General features: G+C 36.2%; 1 protein-coding gene across 1 annotated transcript in view; it reads right to left on the bottom strand.

Moving 5' to 3' along the window:
- ADGRG2 (adhesion G protein-coupled receptor G2) overlaps positions 1-19,591 on the bottom strand; it is a 53,762-nt gene continuing 34,171 nt past the window's right edge. The window contains exons 11-27 of the mRNA XM_068420769.1: positions 19,447-19,481; positions 17,953-18,035; positions 17,226-17,286; positions 16,009-16,742; positions 15,001-15,199; positions 14,507-14,663; positions 12,265-12,414; positions 11,917-12,039; positions 10,718-10,763; positions 10,509-10,612; positions 9,807-9,931; positions 8,689-8,957; positions 7,760-7,859; positions 7,175-7,449; positions 6,513-6,614; positions 5,617-5,769; positions 1-573 (exon numbers count right to left, since the gene is read on the bottom strand). Of these exons, the coding sequence (XP_068276870.1) occupies positions 389-573; positions 5,617-5,769; positions 6,513-6,614; positions 7,175-7,449; positions 7,760-7,859; positions 8,689-8,957; positions 9,807-9,931; positions 10,509-10,612; positions 10,718-10,763; positions 11,917-12,039; positions 12,265-12,414; positions 14,507-14,663; positions 15,001-15,199; positions 16,009-16,742; positions 17,226-17,286; positions 17,953-18,035; positions 19,447-19,481 (2,901 nt within the window). The 3' untranslated portion in view covers positions 1-388. The remainder of the gene's footprint in view (positions 574-5,616; positions 5,770-6,512; positions 6,615-7,174; positions 7,450-7,759; positions 7,860-8,688; positions 8,958-9,806; positions 9,932-10,508; positions 10,613-10,717; positions 10,764-11,916; positions 12,040-12,264; positions 12,415-14,506; positions 14,664-15,000; positions 15,200-16,008; positions 16,743-17,225; positions 17,287-17,952; positions 18,036-19,446; positions 19,482-19,591) is intronic.

Below are 19,591 nucleotides of genomic sequence, written 5' to 3'. Positions count from 1 at the left end.
CACACAAGTTGTAACTTCCTACATTTATACAATACTACTATGCATTATATCCAGATAAATTTAGTTGTAATGAAAAAGTCTAAACAAAACTTTCCTTTAAATGTAAAAAAACAACCTCAAAAAAACCTCTAATGAAGAATCAAAATGGAATTGTGCCATCTGTAATTTGACATCCAAGATACTTTGTCAAAACAGTAGCTTCCTGGTTTTTGGTTTGTGTTTTTGTTTTTTTTTTTTTTAATGTCCTTGTCAATCCATTGCATGGCTGCCTTGAAGTTCCAGTACCATATATGAAATAAAATCAGTTCTTGGTCTGCTCACATTATGTAAACCTGTCAAAGTAAATCTCTACTTCACACTGTAAAACAATGTGCTGTTTAAAAGGAAATCACATTTTCTCCATAGAAGTTAGGCTTCCCCTCTTTGAAGTCCTTCTGAGCGGGATATGGCTTTTTTGGCTGCCTGTATCATCCTTTTCTTGAAATACAAGTTGTTTGCCTGAAAAGTCATGGAGACGCACATCACCATTCTGTACACTGAAAGAAACACCATTCTTCTCGCTGGAAAGATGGCCTGTTGAAATAAAAGAAGTGCATCCCCTATCAGAAAGGTTCAGAATCAAGTCTCCCATGCTTTTTCAGTCACTGTAGGGAGTTCATGCACTCTCATTTTATCCCTGCAACAATTTCAAAATGTGGATTTTTCTGTCCGTATTCTGTATATATTTATTTTCCTGTGTGAAATCAGTAAGAGATTTGGGAGATGTTAATATATTTATGCACAAGAGGATTCCATATTTTAAGCAGTAAAGGTCACAATTCTCAGAATGTAGACTTTGACTTGGAATAAATATCACTTGATAAGATGCAAAATACCTTCTCATTCTAGTTTTGCTTTAACAAGTTAAGTTTAAAAGGTTTCTCAGGTTTGCCATGCATCTGAAACAAGAAAGTGTTTGAGAAAACAAGGATTTTTTTTCCTTTGAAAGGCACTCAACTTGCAGCATTTATTTCTGGAGGACAATCAGAATATGGCCTAGGTCCAGGCATGGGTCTAAGCCTAATATTATTAATATTAAGCCTAATAATATTTAGACTAAGAACCTTACACATTTAGGTGAATCTACAACGAACACGTATAATACCACTGCTGATTGCAGCCTATTAATGAAATGCTCCACAAATGCTCAGTTCACTGGATAGGATCTCCTACCTCTATGCATCACGTTCTAGATAATTTTGATGAGAATTGTGATTTTTTTATGGTAAGTATTTGTGCAAATGCTTCTGGTTTGTTTTGTTTTGTTGTTTGTTTTTTTTTGCAAAGCAGTCAAGTTTAAAAGATCTGCCAGGATCCTGATATCACATGTATCATATCAGTAGGAGTAAATTATAAGGAATACCATGATGGAGAAACCAAAACCAGAACTAGTATTTCTTTTGGGAGGGGATCATTTTGTTAAACACTGAAAACGAATTCACAAATACAGATGCAGAGCTGTCATTTATCATTTATACCAGAAACAGAATTAATAAAAACCACAAAACATCCAAGTTTGCTATTTGTGTTAATAGTCACAACACTTCATATACAAACATCATCATCATTCAGTAGATTTCAGTAAATCTACTGAAAAGACACAACAGTGAAGGTAGAAACTGCTTGCAGTTTATGGTTTTAGGAGGAGGAAAAACACTGGTGGGAAAGCTCTAGGCAGTGAAAGATTGACTCTTATTACAGGGATCAAAATCTGATCCTCTCTAGTACACCTGGATTCAGTCCATCAAATAGCTCCAATATGCTGGAGCAGAATCCTGCTTTGGCTCTGTCCTCCCCTTTCCCTCTCTCACTACCTCAAGCTTTTGAACCCTTCCAGAAGGGGCAGGGCCACATTACGGGATGTTCTTCAACTATTTCCTTAGGGTCACCAGAGGGAGAAGTATTTGGTGACATCCCTCCCCTGCACTTAATCCCTCCCTCAGAAAGGATTCTGCTGCTTGAGTGACTGGGCTGGACTGCTCTTCTCTGTTCTGCTTGGGCCAGGGCCCCCAAGCACACAGGTTTAGTATCGGTCCACTCAAACCTTCCTCTATAAACTAATCCTTCACTTCAGGCAGACTGCATACCTTTCAGCAGTTATCCTGCTGATTCAGGCAGATGTCAGCATATCAGTTGCATCAAAGTCTCACTGGCAAACTTCTTTGGAATCAGAGATGGCATTTTTTAAATAAGATGTGAACATATAAGATGGAACAGGCTGCCCAGAGAGGTTGTGGAGTCTCCTTCTCTGGAGACATTCAAAACCCGCCTGGACGCGTTCCTGTGTGATATGGTCTAGGCAATCCTGCCCCGGCAGGGGGATTGGACTAGATGATCTTTCGAGGTCCCTTCCAATCCCTAACATTCTGTGATTCTGTGATTCTGTGATGTATTTCTAGCTGATAAAGCTTACTACCATTTTGAAAATTTAATGCATATAACTTAATTTAAATATCTCAGGATGGGAGTTTAAGGGAGTGGGTTTGTGGTCATGACTGTCAAGGATTACAGATTCCATGCCAAACTACTGAGCTGCTACAGGACCCACAAAACGGAAGCAATGGCTCAACAGATTATGTAAAACCTCTTAAAGTCTAATAATTAATTATTAATTTAAAAGGCCATCAAGCACTTAAATAGCACAAAAGTAAACAGTGTAAGATGAGAAGAGCTTTGTTAATCAATTCAAATCAGATAAAGACTCAAATGACAGCAAATAACCATATTTGCTGATACTGTAATTGTGCATGTATAGTTGTTTAACCCCCTGCCTGACTACAACTGTTTTATTTTAGAAGGCGTGTCCAAAATAGCTGTGCCCTAACATTAGCTCTTCTGAGATACAACTGTCCCACATTTGGAAGCTTAAGTGTAAGAAATTGCCTCAAAGAGCTTTGGCTGGGAGGACCAACTCTATCCAAGCATCAGTTTAGACTCTTCTTGTGGAAGTTCTACAGACTCAGAGGAATTACTCAGTCAAACAAACTATGCAGGCAAGGTATCAGACAACACTTTTGATATGAATGGAGGATGTGGTACAGGGTTCACAGCATTCAAAACATACAATAAAATACAAGAGGAGATGAGGTGGGTCATCTGAGACATCTGTGTTTGTGAGTGTACAGGAACAAAGTTCTATCAAAGTTCTTTCAGCTGCTTTGTCTGAGAAGCTGTTGGCACAGGACATACAGACTCTCATGCTAGAAAGATCTAATTACGTGAATAAATTAGGACAGAACTGGAGCACATCCCACAGAATTGGCATCGCTCAATGGTTTAGACCATCAATTTTGCATCTCATTCTAAAATAGTACCCAAATCAACAAAAACTTGTTCCAGAAAGCCACAACAGGACCATTCACTCAGTTGCTACAACAAACAAGTTCAACAAAACATTTCTGCTATCTTTCTTTCTGTTGAGAAAAGTAGACAAAATGCTTTTGTAGCTGTGTATAAGCGTGTCAAATGTTGCAGGGAGAGGTGGCATCTTTCATCAGAGTAATTAACATAGCTGGAAAAAAAAATCCTACAAGACGTGCAGGCTTTTGTGCCTGAAAATTTCTCTCTCTTTGAAAGGCATTATTTCTACCTAAAAATACTGCCTTGCTTTGTATTTGATGAGAGTTACTGGATTCTGGTTCTCAACTGACCTGTTAGATACAAAGTATGTTAATTATTGCATTGTGTGGTATCCAAACAGAGAGGTTTTATAAAGGAATAACAAAAAAAAAAAAAAAGGAACTAATTTTACAAGCTTAATTTGGAAAGCTATTTAGGGCATGTCCACGTGCCATTTCCTGAAGTGTTGTGATTTCTTTACGATATCCAGCTAGTACATCCAAATGGACAGCAACCTATTAAGGGGGCAGCACATATGAATTCCATAGCTTTTACTCTGTATATCTGAGAGTTTATCTACTGAGTTTATCCCATTGATTATCTGATGTCTTCTGACAGCATATGCCAGGAAATGAGGACAACACAGCCCCTGTGAGCATGTTCTACAACTTCATACTAAAAAATCTAGCTGATGGCATGACTTACTTTTTAGCCTCAACCTTTGATCAATTGGGAAGAACACCTCAGGCACACAGCAGTAATGTTCTGTAAGTTTTGGTCAAGTTAGGCTTTTGCACATTACAGATTTATAAGTTATTTTTCTCTTCGAAAAATTGATTGCCTTTACTGAGAGCTCAAATCAGCAGCGTGACCTGTGTTCAGCAAGAGTGTGAGAAACTAGATTAAGGGAGTAGAACATCTCCCTTATGAGGAGAGGCTGAGGGAGCTGGGTCTCTTTAGCTTAGAGGAGACTGAGGGGTGACCTCATTAATGTTTATAAATATGTAAAGGGCAAGTGTCATGAGGATGGAGCCAGGCTCTTCTCAGTGACATCCCTTGACAGGACAAGGGGCAATGGGTGCAAGCTGGAACACAGGAGGTTCCACATAAATATGAGGAAAAACTTCTTTACGGTGAGGGTGACTGAACACTGGAACAGGCTGCCCAGAGAGGTTGTGGAGTCTCCTTCTCTGGAGACATTCAAACCCCGCCTGGACGCGTTCCTGTGTGATAATGGTCTAGGCAATCCTGCTCCGGCAGGGGGACTGGACTAGATGATCTTTCGAGGTCCCTTCCAATCCCTAACATTCTGTGATTCTGTGATGTCCACTGGAAAAAAGATCATTTTTTCCTAAGTACATTCAGGGGACATTCATATCTAGTTTTCTCAAGAGACAAATAAGCCACACCAATTTGCAAGTTAAATTGATTGGAGTGCTACACAGACCTGCATTTCAGTTTGTCAGGAACAGAGCAGAGGGTAACAGTTCAGAGAATAGTACTGAGTTAGAGCAGGAACAATGGAGAATTTTAATTCTGAAGAATTGTTTCCTGCCACAAATACATATTTCTGTTACGCAAAAACATCCTTAAAAACCCCACAGGGGAAATAAAGAGCTATAGAGAAATTCAGTTTCAATACTTTGTAGCCAACAGTGAGGCAGCCCTCTCAGCAGTGCTTTCTTCACTGAGGTGATTTTATAAGTTACAGTCTCCATTTACTCTTACTTCTCCTCTCATAAGCAGCTTCCACGTGAGCATTCCATTAATGTTCTTCCTCATATTACCTCCTACATGATTTCTTTCATACTTTCAAGCTATACTATTATCCTACATTTATTTCTTCTTCAGGCAATGTTTGTTTTAATAAGGTTTAAAATATGAACTGTTTTAAAACATGCTTGAAGTTTATTGTCACATGTTCAGGTGACAAGAAAAGTGTTAAGAGCAGCTTGTGGTTAAGTAATTACTCTAATAATGAATATTGCCTACTATTTGATATATAAATCAAGAGTTCCCACTAATTAGGAGAAACGGATATTTTAAAACTTTGTCTATAGCTCCCTAAAAGACATGTGTGGTTATTATTTGTGAGGACATCCTGAAATATTCTGACCCTATACTTATGATCATTATTTCGTCAGCACTTCACCTTATGTTAGCGTGAAAGAGCACAGCACTTCTGTTTTAAGACAACCAAAAAAAATCTTGAGAAATACTATTTTGTATTATACATACCATTTCCATTCGCGTGCACTGAATAATCATTATTCATTAGCAGTGTTGTAGAGTTAGTGGAGTTACTGTTTGATTGTAAGGAATTGGAAGAACTGGATACTCCTTGATTTACAGTCTGCTTCTTTAAACCATTAGTGGCAGTTCTGCTCCAGTCTACAATAGATACATGTTACAGAAAATAGCACAACTCATAAAAGCAATATATAAAAATACAGTTAATAATGCAACTGAATTAAAATAAAAACAAGGCTTTACCCACCCTCCTCACAGTATTCTAGACAGAATTATATTCTCCTAAAAATTTCATGATTCTTGATGTTTAAAATTATTTAAATCTAGTTCCTTTTTCTCTTGTCCCATTTTTAATACAAGCAGCCAGCTGTCATAGTTTTACGACTGCAGACAAGATCAGAAAAATAACTAAAGTACAGTTGATCCTCTAAGTTAAAGTGTATAAAAAATATATAGCTTTATGAGAAGTCAACTACTGAATAACAAAATAACATAAAATCATTTATAGCTTTGTTGATTTAAACTATGCTCCACCTTGTTTTTGTGGAAGTCACTGGTAAAACTACAGTTGACTCAGAAGCTGGAACAAATCTTACAGTTTCTAACTGGTCAAAAGTCTTCTGCAAAGACATGCCTTTATACTGCAGTGGAAGAGATCAACTGCAGTTAACAGCTTAATGCAACAGCATATAAGAACTGTATCAACTACCACCTTTAAAAAGTATAATTTTGGAGGTTTATTATCCCTTGGATAATAAATTAGAACTGCAACTGCAGCAACATGATTTATTGATTTTTTAAAAAAAGTATTACGAAATACTAGAAACTCAACATTGAGTATAAGTATTCAGAAGTAAAAAAAAAAAAGAAATATTCATATTTACCAGAGTTTTCAGCCAGCCTGAATTTCCCACAACAAAGATATCTTCTCCACTGTTTACGGACATTCTCCTTTGTTACACAATAGAAGATAAAAATGAAGAACCCTGCAAAGCAATAACATTGGAGAATGTTGCAAAATTGACTTTTACTACTTCTTAATGAACAATGTTTCGGGCTTTTTTCATTTCTTTTAAATTTCTAATTAAAAGTAATGACAGCTTTCCTTGGTGAAAAAGTTTACAACTCTAGGGGTAAGTGGAGAAATTATACAGTTTTCACTACATTAATTACATTATTATGTGAACACTTACAGTAACTGAGTATTTACAATTGATCTGTTGACTAGAGAAATACAGTCATTTCCAGCGGTATCTGGTTTGCATACATTTTTAGAATTATAATATTTATAGATATAAATATACTATACCTATAAACAGTAGCTAGCTTTCCTGTACCTTACTGTAACATAACTGTAACTTAAGACTACAGTAAAGCAGTATAATCTCTAATTTATTTTTTTAATCTTTAATTTAATTTTTGCTTTAACATGTTTAAAGCACGTATCAAAATTACATCTTTATTGCTGAATCAATAAGGTGCCATTTCTGAATGATTTGTTTATTATATTGCACGCAATGGGCTGTCACATGAAGGATAAGCTTACCTTGCAAAGTGTTGAAAATGGTAAAGAGGTAAGTAAATACCTCATTTACTGTGAAGAAAGCAAATCCCCAAGTAATTCCCAACAAGAATGTGAGGCCGGCAACACTTCTAAGGTCTTGAATACTGGTTTTTCTTTGAGCACCAAGTTGTTTTTTCTTTTTGATACGACACAGCTGGATCAGCACAACAATGAACATGCTGATATTGATCAGGAATATCAGGCAAAAGTATCCCACAGCAGTAATATAGAAGACAATTCTATTTTTAATCCAGCAGCTGGAAAACAAGAACAGTCTGTCAACCATTATCAGAAACAGAAATTAAGTAAAATAAACATGAGATAAAGGTGTAGTTTGTTGCACATGCAAACCATTTTTGCCTCTTTAGTGAAAAGTATTTGTTTGGCCAAAGGGTAAGAGCTTTCATATAGGCAATAATCGCAAAACACATAACATACTGCAGAACTATACCATTTCAAAGCTCCCCCATTGCTTCCTTCCCTTCCCCACCTTTACTTTAATTAAAAGCAATTTCGTAGGACCTCCCTCCCCCCCACCACCAAAAAAAGCACCTCCCTTTAACTCACAATTCATCAGGTCTGTTTATTGAAACCTTTCCTGTGGTTATAAGTCCGTAATTGTCTGGTGATACTGCCAACACAATGGACACAACTATTGCTGGTAACCCTAAAAGATTATGAGCAAATACATAAGTGAAAATCATGACAAAGACCATATTATGAGGACTTGAAATTATTACCTTTTTCTGTGAAATCTACAACTTGTTTCTGAAATTTGTCTGTCAAATTCTGTTGACTACTAGCTGTCTGAGAGAATCTAAAAACTGGAGCATTCAAACTGCTCAGGAGCGTAACTTGCAAAGAAACAAGTTCTTCTCCACGGCTAGCTCCAAACCTTTCTGGCTAAGGCAACAAATACCATCACTCATCAAACTGATTTAAAACATCAAATACAGGTTACCTGATTTTCTTTCTTGCATCTTTTTTAAGAAAACAATTCTGCTGATTTTAGTGCCTTCACTCATGTTTACTCAAGTGGCCAAAAAGGATAATGAGGTCAAGAATCTCTTCATCCTTTATCCAGTTAGATCTGTTTTGCTGCTTTCTGTTAGCAACAGTGCTATCCCAGAAATGGAATATATATACTTATTGGCATTTATTTTCAAAACACAACTGAAGCCATCTGTCTGGTAAATGGAAATGGAAGCATGTACATTCAAAATTGGTTCTATTGTACTTGTACAAGGAAAATTCATTATCAGTTTGTACTGCAGTAGCCTCAGTTCTGCAGTTAGGGGGCAGTTCCCTACCTCAGAAAGGTGGAATATATAGGATCAGATTTACTGATAATGAATACCTTGTCACTGCAAGGTCATAACATTTAATGACTGCTTCATTTTCATTTCTGAACTGTGTCACATTCACTGAAATACTTGAAAAGAGAATTTATCTATTTAGCATCCAAAAGGAAAAAAAAAACAATAAAAAATACATACCCCAACCAACAACGCAAAATTTAAGAATATATTTCCGTACATAGGTATTAAAGACTTTCACAAGGGCCAGATACATGTGGAAAGCTTCTAGGCCCATCCAGGTGAAGGAAACCAAGAGGAAGTAGTGAAGAAATACTGCAACTGCAATGCAAAGGCTTCGTGTATCATACAGTGCAATCCATGAGTCAAGGAGGAAAACTAAGTTGAGTAGCAGTAATGCAGCACACAGCTGAATAAGGATTTTGGAGGGGTAGTCTCTCCGTATTTTCCTAAAAAAAAGCAAATTAGTAAGATTACATCAATTGTCCATCGATCCCTAGCTTACTTCCTCTCTTGTAGTCCTTAGTGCACAAATGCCAAGAAAAAAAATTATTTATATATTTTCATTCATATATAATGCTTCATATATTGCATGCATACATACATGGAGAGAGTAATTTATAAAAGATTTCCAATTTAATGGTCTGTATGAATAAAGTTTGTTATAATAAGGTTACATAAATACAAACAATAACTTGGATTCTTAGAGTTTAGTACCATGATTTTCTTTTTTACATTGTATGTTGGACTTTTCCTTGTTACAGTACTTCAAAAAACCAAAATCTTTATTGTTAAGCTAGATTAGGCTTTTGACTGGGCTTTTAAAGCCTTGATAGAGACAAGTAAGTCCTTGATGACAGCATAATGAGAGAATAAATGTTTGCTGAATAACTTCAAGGAGGATTTCCAAAACATAGTATGGAGGATTCAATAGTTAAGGCTCAAACATAAGAAAACATTCTGACAAACAACAAAGAATACCAATGCTATCATTCTGCACTGCTCTATATATGTTGTATCTTAAACACACTCCTTCTCACTTCTATTATGATAATCCATTATAAAATATTTAAGAGTGCTACTTCGTCACTTCTTACTGCATAGAGCCTCATGATTAATTCACTTGTCCACAAGATTAACATTCCTGAAGACTGAATCAACAACGTCCTGGTAAATTGGACAAATTTGTGCATTATTAACAGGGACAGAATCCATAACTATTGGAAAGGACTTTGCAGTGAAGATTACAAGTAATCGTAACTGAAGAACGACGGGAGCTTAGTTGAACAGGTACTCACTCAAAGGCAATGTAGGTCACTAGAGTAATAGAAAGAAAAATTGCAGAGAGGCCACAGCCTATATAGGATATAAAAGTCAGTACCAATTCTTGTGTGGGATTCAAAGGAGTATTTCCATACAAGTTCTAAAACAGAAAGAGAAGTTAATTTCAGAGAACATGTTTATTAAATGGAAAAAGATAAAAAAAAAACACAAAATGCACCTTTCCCTCTGCAATTAGAAAAAAAAAGGAAAGAGTTCTTTTCATCATAGACCTTATAAAAGGTTAACTGAAAAACAGAAAAGCCAATCTAGTCTTGCAAGGAGCAGGGAGTTGGACTCGATCCTTATGGGTCCCTTCCAACTTGAGATATTCTATGATTCTAATTGTGACATTCCATTTGATTAAAAATCTCTTTTAAATTTGATTTATCCTAATTTTTATTTCCTACAATATAAACAACTGCCTAAATGTAAAAGATGCAGTTTAACAAGCACTTTAGAAATTTTTTACTCCAATGGAGCTCATGGGCGCCCATTCAACAAGCCGCTTAAGCACGTGACTAACTGTATGGCTATATGCACTAACACTGAAATGAATAGAACCTGAGTACTGTTTCATAGGTGGTATGTGCTTACTGAATGCTCATTTGCTTAAGATAACACATGCTTAAATGTGTTCTTGAATCAGGGTAAGATTGCATTATTTTTTAAATAATTACCATCAAAACTGCAAAGCTTGTCAGGTGGTTGCATGAACAGACTGTTTCATTTACTCTACTTTCTTTAACTATGCAACCTTCATATGACCAGCCTCCATGTCCACCTGTTAAAGAAAACAGCTTTGTTATTCATAAAAGCGTTTATTTATATTAACATGAGTTAACAGAGCTAAAACAGTATGATATCTTGGGTGACATCAAGTACTTACCATTTTTATTAAAGTCCCAAAAAACACATCTAACTGTTGAATTATCCTGTTTAGGAGGCGAAAAAAAAAAAGACGTTTTACTAAAGTATGAGTTTATGAACAAGTCATTTATGAATTTTATCTACAAAATGCAGGCAAGAATAAATACTGTATACAGCAAATATACCTGTTTTACATGAATGCAAAATGAATTTAGGTGCATAGAATGGATTAATATTGCAATATGCATGTGACAATATGCTGAACAAATTTGAAGTCACCATACAGGAGCTAGCGCTCATGCTTATGCTAAGATTGTGTTCCTGGTAGAACGTTATGAATGCTCTTTCATTGTCTTCCCACAAATATGCAAATTTCTCATCTTTCCTGATTTTGTAAGTATCAAGAACATGACCACACAGAAAAGGAAAAACTCTTCTTCATTTGCAAACATTTGATCACTTTATATTACCATGATGTTAAAGGTTTATATATGGATTTCCCATACGCACACAAAAATCCTAAAAATAGTAGCAGTAATAGACTATACTGCTATGAATACTAATAATTCTACAGTTATATCTCAAAACTCAGTATTATATCAATACAAGTAAAAACTACACTAAGCCAGCTCTTGAAAAAAGCTTCAAGTGCATTACTGGAATGCCTACATTTTTCAGTTTATAATATTTTACTATTTTTAACTCTTCTAAGATATGGGACAGAAGATTTTAATCCTTGACACTCATTTAGGAAAGAGATACTGTATATGAGCCCTAATACTTCCAGATGACACAATCCTGTGTTCCAGTTTAAGGAACAACATTCCCCCTAAGAAAAAACACTTATATTGCTTTCTGGCCATTCAGCACCTACAAATGTCATGATTGCAGCATCTCCGTAGCAACCCTCACTGTCAGGCTTTCATCTAAGAGATTTTTACGCTTTGAAGAATAAAACAGAAGGGTAGGTAGGAAAGATAAAAATTGGATGCAAAAAAGTGATAGCGCAAAATTACCTGAAACCGTTTGAGAACAAAAATTTATACCAGTGACAAATAAGCAAAGATGAGCGATTTTGGAAGTCCAGATGGAGATGAAATGTCCACACTAGTAAAGCAGAACCAACCAATCTGTATTCTGAATACAGTATTTCTTCTACAACAACTCCAATGGAGGCAACAAAATTGTACTTCAAGTCTGCCACAATGTAAATCATACCTGATTAGGTTTGATATTCTGTAAAGTGACAGTAACATTTGCCTTTAAATTGCTAATTGTGAGATTAGCAACGCTTGATGATATAACATTGCTGATTAAAGATGCATTCTTCAAGGACAGATCCTGGAATGACAAAAAAGAATCAGATTTTAAAATCTTAAAGGAAACAATAGTAGAGTACAGCACCCACAAGCTCAGTTATTATGTGGAGTGAGCACTGGACAAAAACAATTACTTCTTAAATCAGGAAGTTCTGAAATGTGTTTTGTGCAAAAAAACTCCATTATTATTTTATTTTGCTCTAGGCTTGCGTTTAAAACCCTTATGAACAGAGGATCGAAAAGATACCTGGAACACAGTGGTCTTTTTAAAGAAGTTGAATATAATTCTAGAAGCCAAGTCCACCTCTTCAGGGGGTAAATTTGTCAGCAATGATGAAGGAAGTGTAATTGATCCAAGATTATTTAAATCATTAATTGCATTAATGCCTAGAGAGATCTGAAAAATAAATGCAAGGATTATGCTTCACTTCAGCCACAAAAGAAAAAGTAAATTATGACTTATTTTCAGTTTAGAACTTCAAAATATGTATCTCTGTAATCATTGTCAGAAATTCACTGCTGCTCTCATTCCTCTCCTGCTCCAATGAATAAATAGCATCTGCAGGCCTGAAAAGGATGCAATTCATTCCAGGTCTGCCTACCACTGAAAATACGCTGGCTTTACTCGTTTGCTTACAGAGGCAGAACACATCACTGTGGTGGATAATATTGATTTGAAAAAGGTGAAGAGCAACAACCTAAGTCGGTCTATGTAACTGTGTAGGCAGATTAACATTTCACAGCATGGAAGCCTGCAAAGGCAAAGAATTTTTATAGCCCATATGAAGTATGTCAGAATTCAGAAAAACTGTAAATAGCCATTATTTGTCAATAGGGTTTTAAGTACAGTAGGTTAAGTAGAACCTAAGAATGTAAACCCTAACTTTATGATCATCTGGCAAAAGTGACAAAAATAAACTGGATAAGCAACAATTCAGATATCTCAAGAGCTTAGTGATCTAACATTATAAAAAACAGATCTGAACTTTCACCCAGTTTTCTGTGCTGTACTTATAGGACAGAGAGCTTTGTTTAGTATAAAATCTCTAACATTTTCTTGTTGCACATTAGTCACTTTACGTACAAATATCATCATCTCAGAGTTCCTGGGAGATGTGAAACATCAGCACAACTGAAGAAAGAAATTATCCGTGTATTCAAAGAATGGCTGTAATAGGAGTAACAGTGTGACCTCCCCACAGTGCCCTAACAATATGGTTTAACTTTTCCGTTCAGACCTGTGGTCTCCAAACTTTTTTGATCATGCACCCCCTAAAAATTTTTTGACATGCAGCCCAAAATACATCTATCTATTTATAAGTCATATGCATGTACTACTGTACTAATATATTATGCACACTATAAAGCATACACAAAAATAGAAATTTTTAAAGGATGAGATAAAGATTAATCGTATAAGTAATCATATAATTAATCATATAAAAATATTTTCTTCCCACACCCCAATGGACTGCCTTGTGGACATGCTGGGGTACTCACACCCCACTTTGGAGACCACTGGTTTAGACAGCCACCAAAGAAATCCCGAATCAATTGCACAAAAGCATTCCTGTTGCTTTGGTTTGAACTAGATGATACTTGTTGAAAATTCTCCATATTTCTTTGCCAGTGCCATGAGATTTCCAGAAAATCATTACTTAGCAAATATCTGTTTATCAGCACTACCACCTCCTAGTCACCTCACATTCATGCACCACATACTGCTAAGAAAATAGAAAAGAACTCAAATGTTAACATTTCATATCCTTTTCAAATCACAGAACAGTTCCAGTACGACTTATGGCTCATGCTACATTAAGCTATTTCCTTCTCTGAGAGGACAGAATGCACCAAAATTTGTCCAGAACTTTCCACCTCTCCTTGCTTAAGCCTCCAAGACTGGTATTGTCTAAATTATTATTTCCTCAACCAGGAGGGAGGTTTTGAGTGAGGCAAAGTGGATCCAAACTTTCTAAGCACCTCTTTCTTGGCAAGACCATGTCATGAGTGACAAATGTATGAATGTCATTATCCAAGCAACATAATAGTTCTTTCCTGGAACCCTCTGCAATTAGTCTCCTCCTAACAGATGAAGCCATCTGGCAACACTCCTTGACAAATTTCAGCACTGGCAGGGTGGGTGATTAAGTGACTCATGATTCAGGGTTTTTGAGGCAAAGTTATTCCGCCAAGCACTCTGTCCAGCTGGTGTTCTGGCTGTACCCTCTCTAACAGCTTATTAGTCGAATGCCAGTTTCTGCTAAGTCTGTTGCTTATTTACACTTATTTACACAGTAGAAAATGAAAGGAAAAACTATGGAGGGCTTCAAAAACAAAGTATTTTTTCTCTGAAACTAACACGAACAAAAGATCCTGCGATTGTGACATAAACACAGAACAAACTCATGTTACATATAAATATAAACCCATAAATACTTAGGAATAAATATTGAAGAATTTATAAGTATTTAGAATTATCAGTGTTTAACCTGGAGACCAGCTGAGTCCTGGACAGCAAAAGACATCTGGTTGGAGCGGATGCGATTGGTTTTGACAACTGCCAGAGCCAAGGAAGGGGAGGCAAAATCAGCAGACGTTGCTGCAAAGTTCAGTTTTAAGCCAATATAATCCACCAGTTTGATAATTCTGTCAAGAAAGAGAGATACTTAGTATTACCAAGCACATACACCTAAAATTCCCAGGCAAGTTGTGGTTATGGAGCAGCACGACAAGCATAGTGTAAAATACAGCTGACTCTGCTCACTTATTGTGGTGGCAACACAAAAAAATACAGTTTTGAATGGCCTTATATTATAGTAGAGCTGGAAACACTAGAATGAAACTCCTTCCATTTTGTATAAGCACATTAAGGAACAAGAAATATTCTGCTGGATTATGGTTATGAAAAAATGAAACTTGCTGAAGCCAATTTATCAAGACAGTCAATACAACACACCTTTAATCTACTGACAGAATGACCTACCTGTTAGAAATTCCAGGTGGTAATGCTTGAGAAGCAGTCAGGACTTTGCTAACCTCACTAACCATCCTTTCTGCATCTTTTGGCTCCACTTTTCCAGCTGCTAAATCATTTTCTATTTTGGACACAATGTGCTCAGCTGTGGTGACATTAATGGTGGTATATACAGAAGTTGTGTATGTGGTAGCTGATAGTATCTTTCCTGTGACAAAAGAGAAGTTGTGCATTTATTTAAATATTGTGTTCAACAAATGAAATAAGGTTTGAGAAGCAGAAAAATTAAGCAGTTCTCTTGACCAACAAACCTTATCACAACTTGTAAGGTCTCTCAACATGTTATGTGAGACAGAAACCCTTTTTCTCCCTATGAGCTACTTTGCAGATAGCAATACTTTAAATCTTATGAAAACATAAAGCAAGGTTTCAAATGGCCAGCATTTATTCCAGTTTTTATTGATTACAAAGTTCCTCACATCAGACCATTAGTGATGTTAAATAATCTATTATTTTGGATTTTTAGCCACTGGATGTCTGAAAGTAGAATAAAATCAAGATAAGACCAGCAATTTGAAAAGAAGCTTGTAAAGATGCATACAATCTTCACAGGAAAATACACAGCCACTAAGAATATTCATAATCATTAACAATATTTTAAGGAAGATCCAACACTGATTTGCAATATTTTAAATACTAGCTTAGTGAAAAAAATAGTTACCTGGCTCTTTGACTTAATTTTTTCTGCCAAAGGTACCTGTTGGGAACTTAGAACAATACCTATCTATCACAGTTTCCAACCAATTTGTAGCGTGAGGTATCACTCACCATGGCCAAAGGCATCAGAATGCATTTTAAAATAAGCGTACACCTCGTGAGAGCTGTCCCATGTTTTTCACAGTAATTGGAAGGTCACAGCTCACATACATAATCTTGTTTAATAAAGTTTAAAAGCAAATTCAGTATGTGGCATTCAAATTAAAAAAGGAAAATAATCATTTTACTTGTTATATTTACCTGTGCTCCCATTAGGCAGGCTACCATGGCCATCGGCAGTAGAATGAGGATGAGAAGCTGAGACAGAATGGTTGATAGGACTAACAGTAGGGGTCAAAGTTATTGTGAAAGGAGTAAGGGGAAGAATAGGTGCTGTAGTAGTGTTTTTGTTACCAGAAATAGGTTGGGTCGAATCTGTAGCAGGCTGAATTTGTGCAACAGATTTGGTGGTAGTCTCAAAGGGGGGAATTGCTATTGGAGCTTTGGGGGGAAGCTCAGAAGAGGAAACTGCAGAATGGTTAGTGAAACCTACAGAAGGAGAAATTATTGTAATAGGCTTGCTAAGATATGCAGCATCAGATTTAATTGAGAAAGCAGCATTAGTGACAGATTTTGTTGCAGGTGTGGAAATATTAGACTTATTAGAAGCTATGGAAGGAAAAGTTGGCATGGCAGGTTGAGCAAGAGACTCAGAAGAGGAAAGTGTAGTGGTAACACTGGTGGAAGACACAGATGTTTCAGTAGTAGATGTGACAGAAGTTTCAGAGAGAGGATTTGTAGTGGGAGATGTGGAGAGAGTTCCAGAAAAAGAAATTTCTGTGAATGGTGGGATCAGTGGTCTAATTGTGGGGCTTTGTTTGGTAGAAAGTATAGTGGGGGAAGTAAAAGTACTAGATTTGGGGGAAGTCTTTTTAGAGAAAGAAGAAGAACGGAAGGAAGGAACCCATATAGAATGAGGTGGCACTTGTATAGTACTGTGAAAAAAAAAAGCACAGAAATGCATGTTAAATTTAACATTTTTTATATTTTAAAGAAAATGAGTTATAATAGAGGAATATATATGAATGATATGGACATACTACTAATAATGTATATTTAAAAATCAATCAGATTGGATATTCATGCTCTAGTAACAAATATGAATTCCATAACATTTTGACAGTTCTTACATTCTATTTTACTGTAGTTATTAAATAGCAAGTCCATAAATACTGCTACTGCCTTTGCTGCCTATTCTGGAGGTGACCTGATGCTGAGCACAAAAGCTATCTGCATCAGGGGAAAAAAAAGGAAGAGAAGGGAGGGGAAGAGAGAGGAATGGGGAAGGAGCTATATAGGAAAATGCCTGTCAGGTTGTTCTTGTGGAGTCCTTCCCGGCTATTACACTGCAACATGGAAGTTGACTCTATTAATGCCTTAGGAAATCTAGGAAAGTCAAATTTTGTATTTATACTTACTACATTTGTAATTCTTCAGCAGTCAAGGAACAATACTGCAGTGATGAACAGCAGCACTGGTCTGAGATGACAAAGAAGCATTAACCTAGTTTATCCTGAAGCATAAAAATTTCTAATACTGTTAAGTACGATATTCAAATAAGCCTGTTTTATGTTTTTTAAACAATAGTGTATATTGCATAATTGATTTTGAGCTTTTTTTCTGAAATGACATTTGCAAAACAGATGGTGACCAGTGAGAATACTGCAATACCCCCAGATTTTTGCTCAATGTCTGACAAGTACAGATCTATTTTCTTGTTATTGTAAACAAACCAAAATGCAAAGCTACATCTTTTGAAACAAAGAGACAAATGGTATGAGTCACTACCCTATACTATCACAATATCACTAAGCAAGCCTGGCTACTTTATAAACTTTTCAATTCAGATTGCCATTTCAGTAACACATTTATGTTCTCGAGTAATTTTACACCTAATCCTTTCAAAGTCTGCTTTATTAATGTATCAGCAATTTTATACCAAAGTTTTTTTAAACGTATTTCTATCTTCCCCCTCCCCACCCAAAAATCAGAAGGCTATATTTTTGATGTATTTATATTGTCCAACAAAAAATTATTTTTATCTAAAACCAAGTAACAATCTTTTCTCTTAGCTACTTGGAGGTCACCTGTAAAGATAATCTGAAGGGGTAACTGTCATGAGACTGTGTTTAAAGCGTAACTTACCAAGTTGAGTTATTTCTATTCTGTCTGTTAAACTGCTTATATTCTCTCTCTCGGCCAGCTTCATTATGAAATTGCAGTCTATACTATAATGAGAAGAAAAAGCTTTAGACTCAAGAAACAGATCTGCCTCATCTTTAAAACACATGAAGCTAACATCAAATGCTAAATGAAAGCACATTAGCACAAACGCTAAGTATGCAAGTACATTTTTCCTAGGCTTTTTCAGGTTTGGGGATATTTTTAATGCACATAAAACACTATGCCAGACTAAACAGAAGAGTAATACATCTGTTTGTGGCAGCTTATTTTCTCTTTTCGCTACAGACACTGTTGATTCTTAAATGGGACCCTCCCTGATTAACGTTAGCCATTAAAGAATTGATAATTTTGTGAAGATAATAATGTAATCTCCACTGCTACTGTAAAGAAACTCCAGAGAGGAACTAGCAAGTGTCCTAGGTGGCTATGTCAGTGTATATGAAATCTCCATCACCTGAGGAAAGCCAGTGGTCTCTCTCTTGACTTTAGAGAGAACTTAAATTACCCACTTAAGCATGTAAATGCATATTTATGATTATGGTTCGATGCCTTGAAACGCTGCCTGAACAAGCAAACCTACAGCAAGAATTTTTCACATTCAGCAAACTCAAACACACAGGTGAATGAAAAGGCAACACATAAAAGAGGAAGTGAAGCTTCTTTCCAGCTAACAAGAATTAAAAGAGTACCCTAACTACTGCCAGTATATGACATGAAGGTGTGATCTGACTTTCTGTCTATTACTATTTGAGTGGTTTGGACTTTCATCCTAACCCAGGGAGATAATCCCCAAATTCAACTATTTGGGAAAATGAAGTTCCACATTTTGTTTTAGAATATAGTGTTTCCAAGCTGATCAGTGTAAAGGACCAGCAATTTAGTGGTGAGTAGCAATTAAATTGACAGACATTATCTACATTTCAGGGTTTCCAGGGACACATCTGTGGAGCAGCCTTGCCATTATGATACACCATGCCTTCCAAACTCTGAACTGGTTACCTTCTCAGGCTTCCCCTACCCTGAGGATGGCTGGTTTCCCAAGCCGAAGAACAGCAACTTAGGATGTCTGAAGCAATTCCCTCATAAAGATTGCATTGTATTCACTAGCCGTGGAAGTTTCGTCGTCCCAAATCCCATAGCTTTTGTGTCTAAGTTGTCACTATGTGACTCAGGTAATACAAAGATGCAGAAGAAATATGGCAGGCAAGCCTGCGCTTCACCAGAAGATTAATGAAAAGCAATACAGTTTGGTTAAAAAAAAAACCAACACACTACTGCTAGGAGAATAATGGGATCAGAATTTGTCAGCCTACTTATATTTCTCCAGCCTGTTTCTCAAACTTAACTTCCTAGAAAGTTTGTTTTTAATTCTGTTACATAGCCATTCATACTTGATATATCACAAGACAACATGAGCTTTCAAATATATGAGCATTTAAAAAATTATCAACAAACCTCTGGTTTTCTGCACTGCATTCCATAACAGAGGACTGTAATGACAAGTGAAAATAGAAAAAATTTGTTTTGTCAGGAGAAAACAGGACTGATACTTAGATAATGACATTATCAGAAATAAGCTGGAAAAAAGTTTTCCAATCAG

This window comes from Nyctibius grandis, chromosome 2 (genome assembly GCF_013368605.1).
Source record: "Nyctibius grandis isolate bNycGra1 chromosome 2, bNycGra1.pri, whole genome shotgun sequence".
Taxonomy (NCBI): Eukaryota; Metazoa; Chordata; class Aves; order Nyctibiiformes; family Nyctibiidae; genus Nyctibius; species Nyctibius grandis.
Note: the sequence above shows the minus strand (reverse complement) of the source record. Positions and strands in the feature narration are given on the sequence as shown.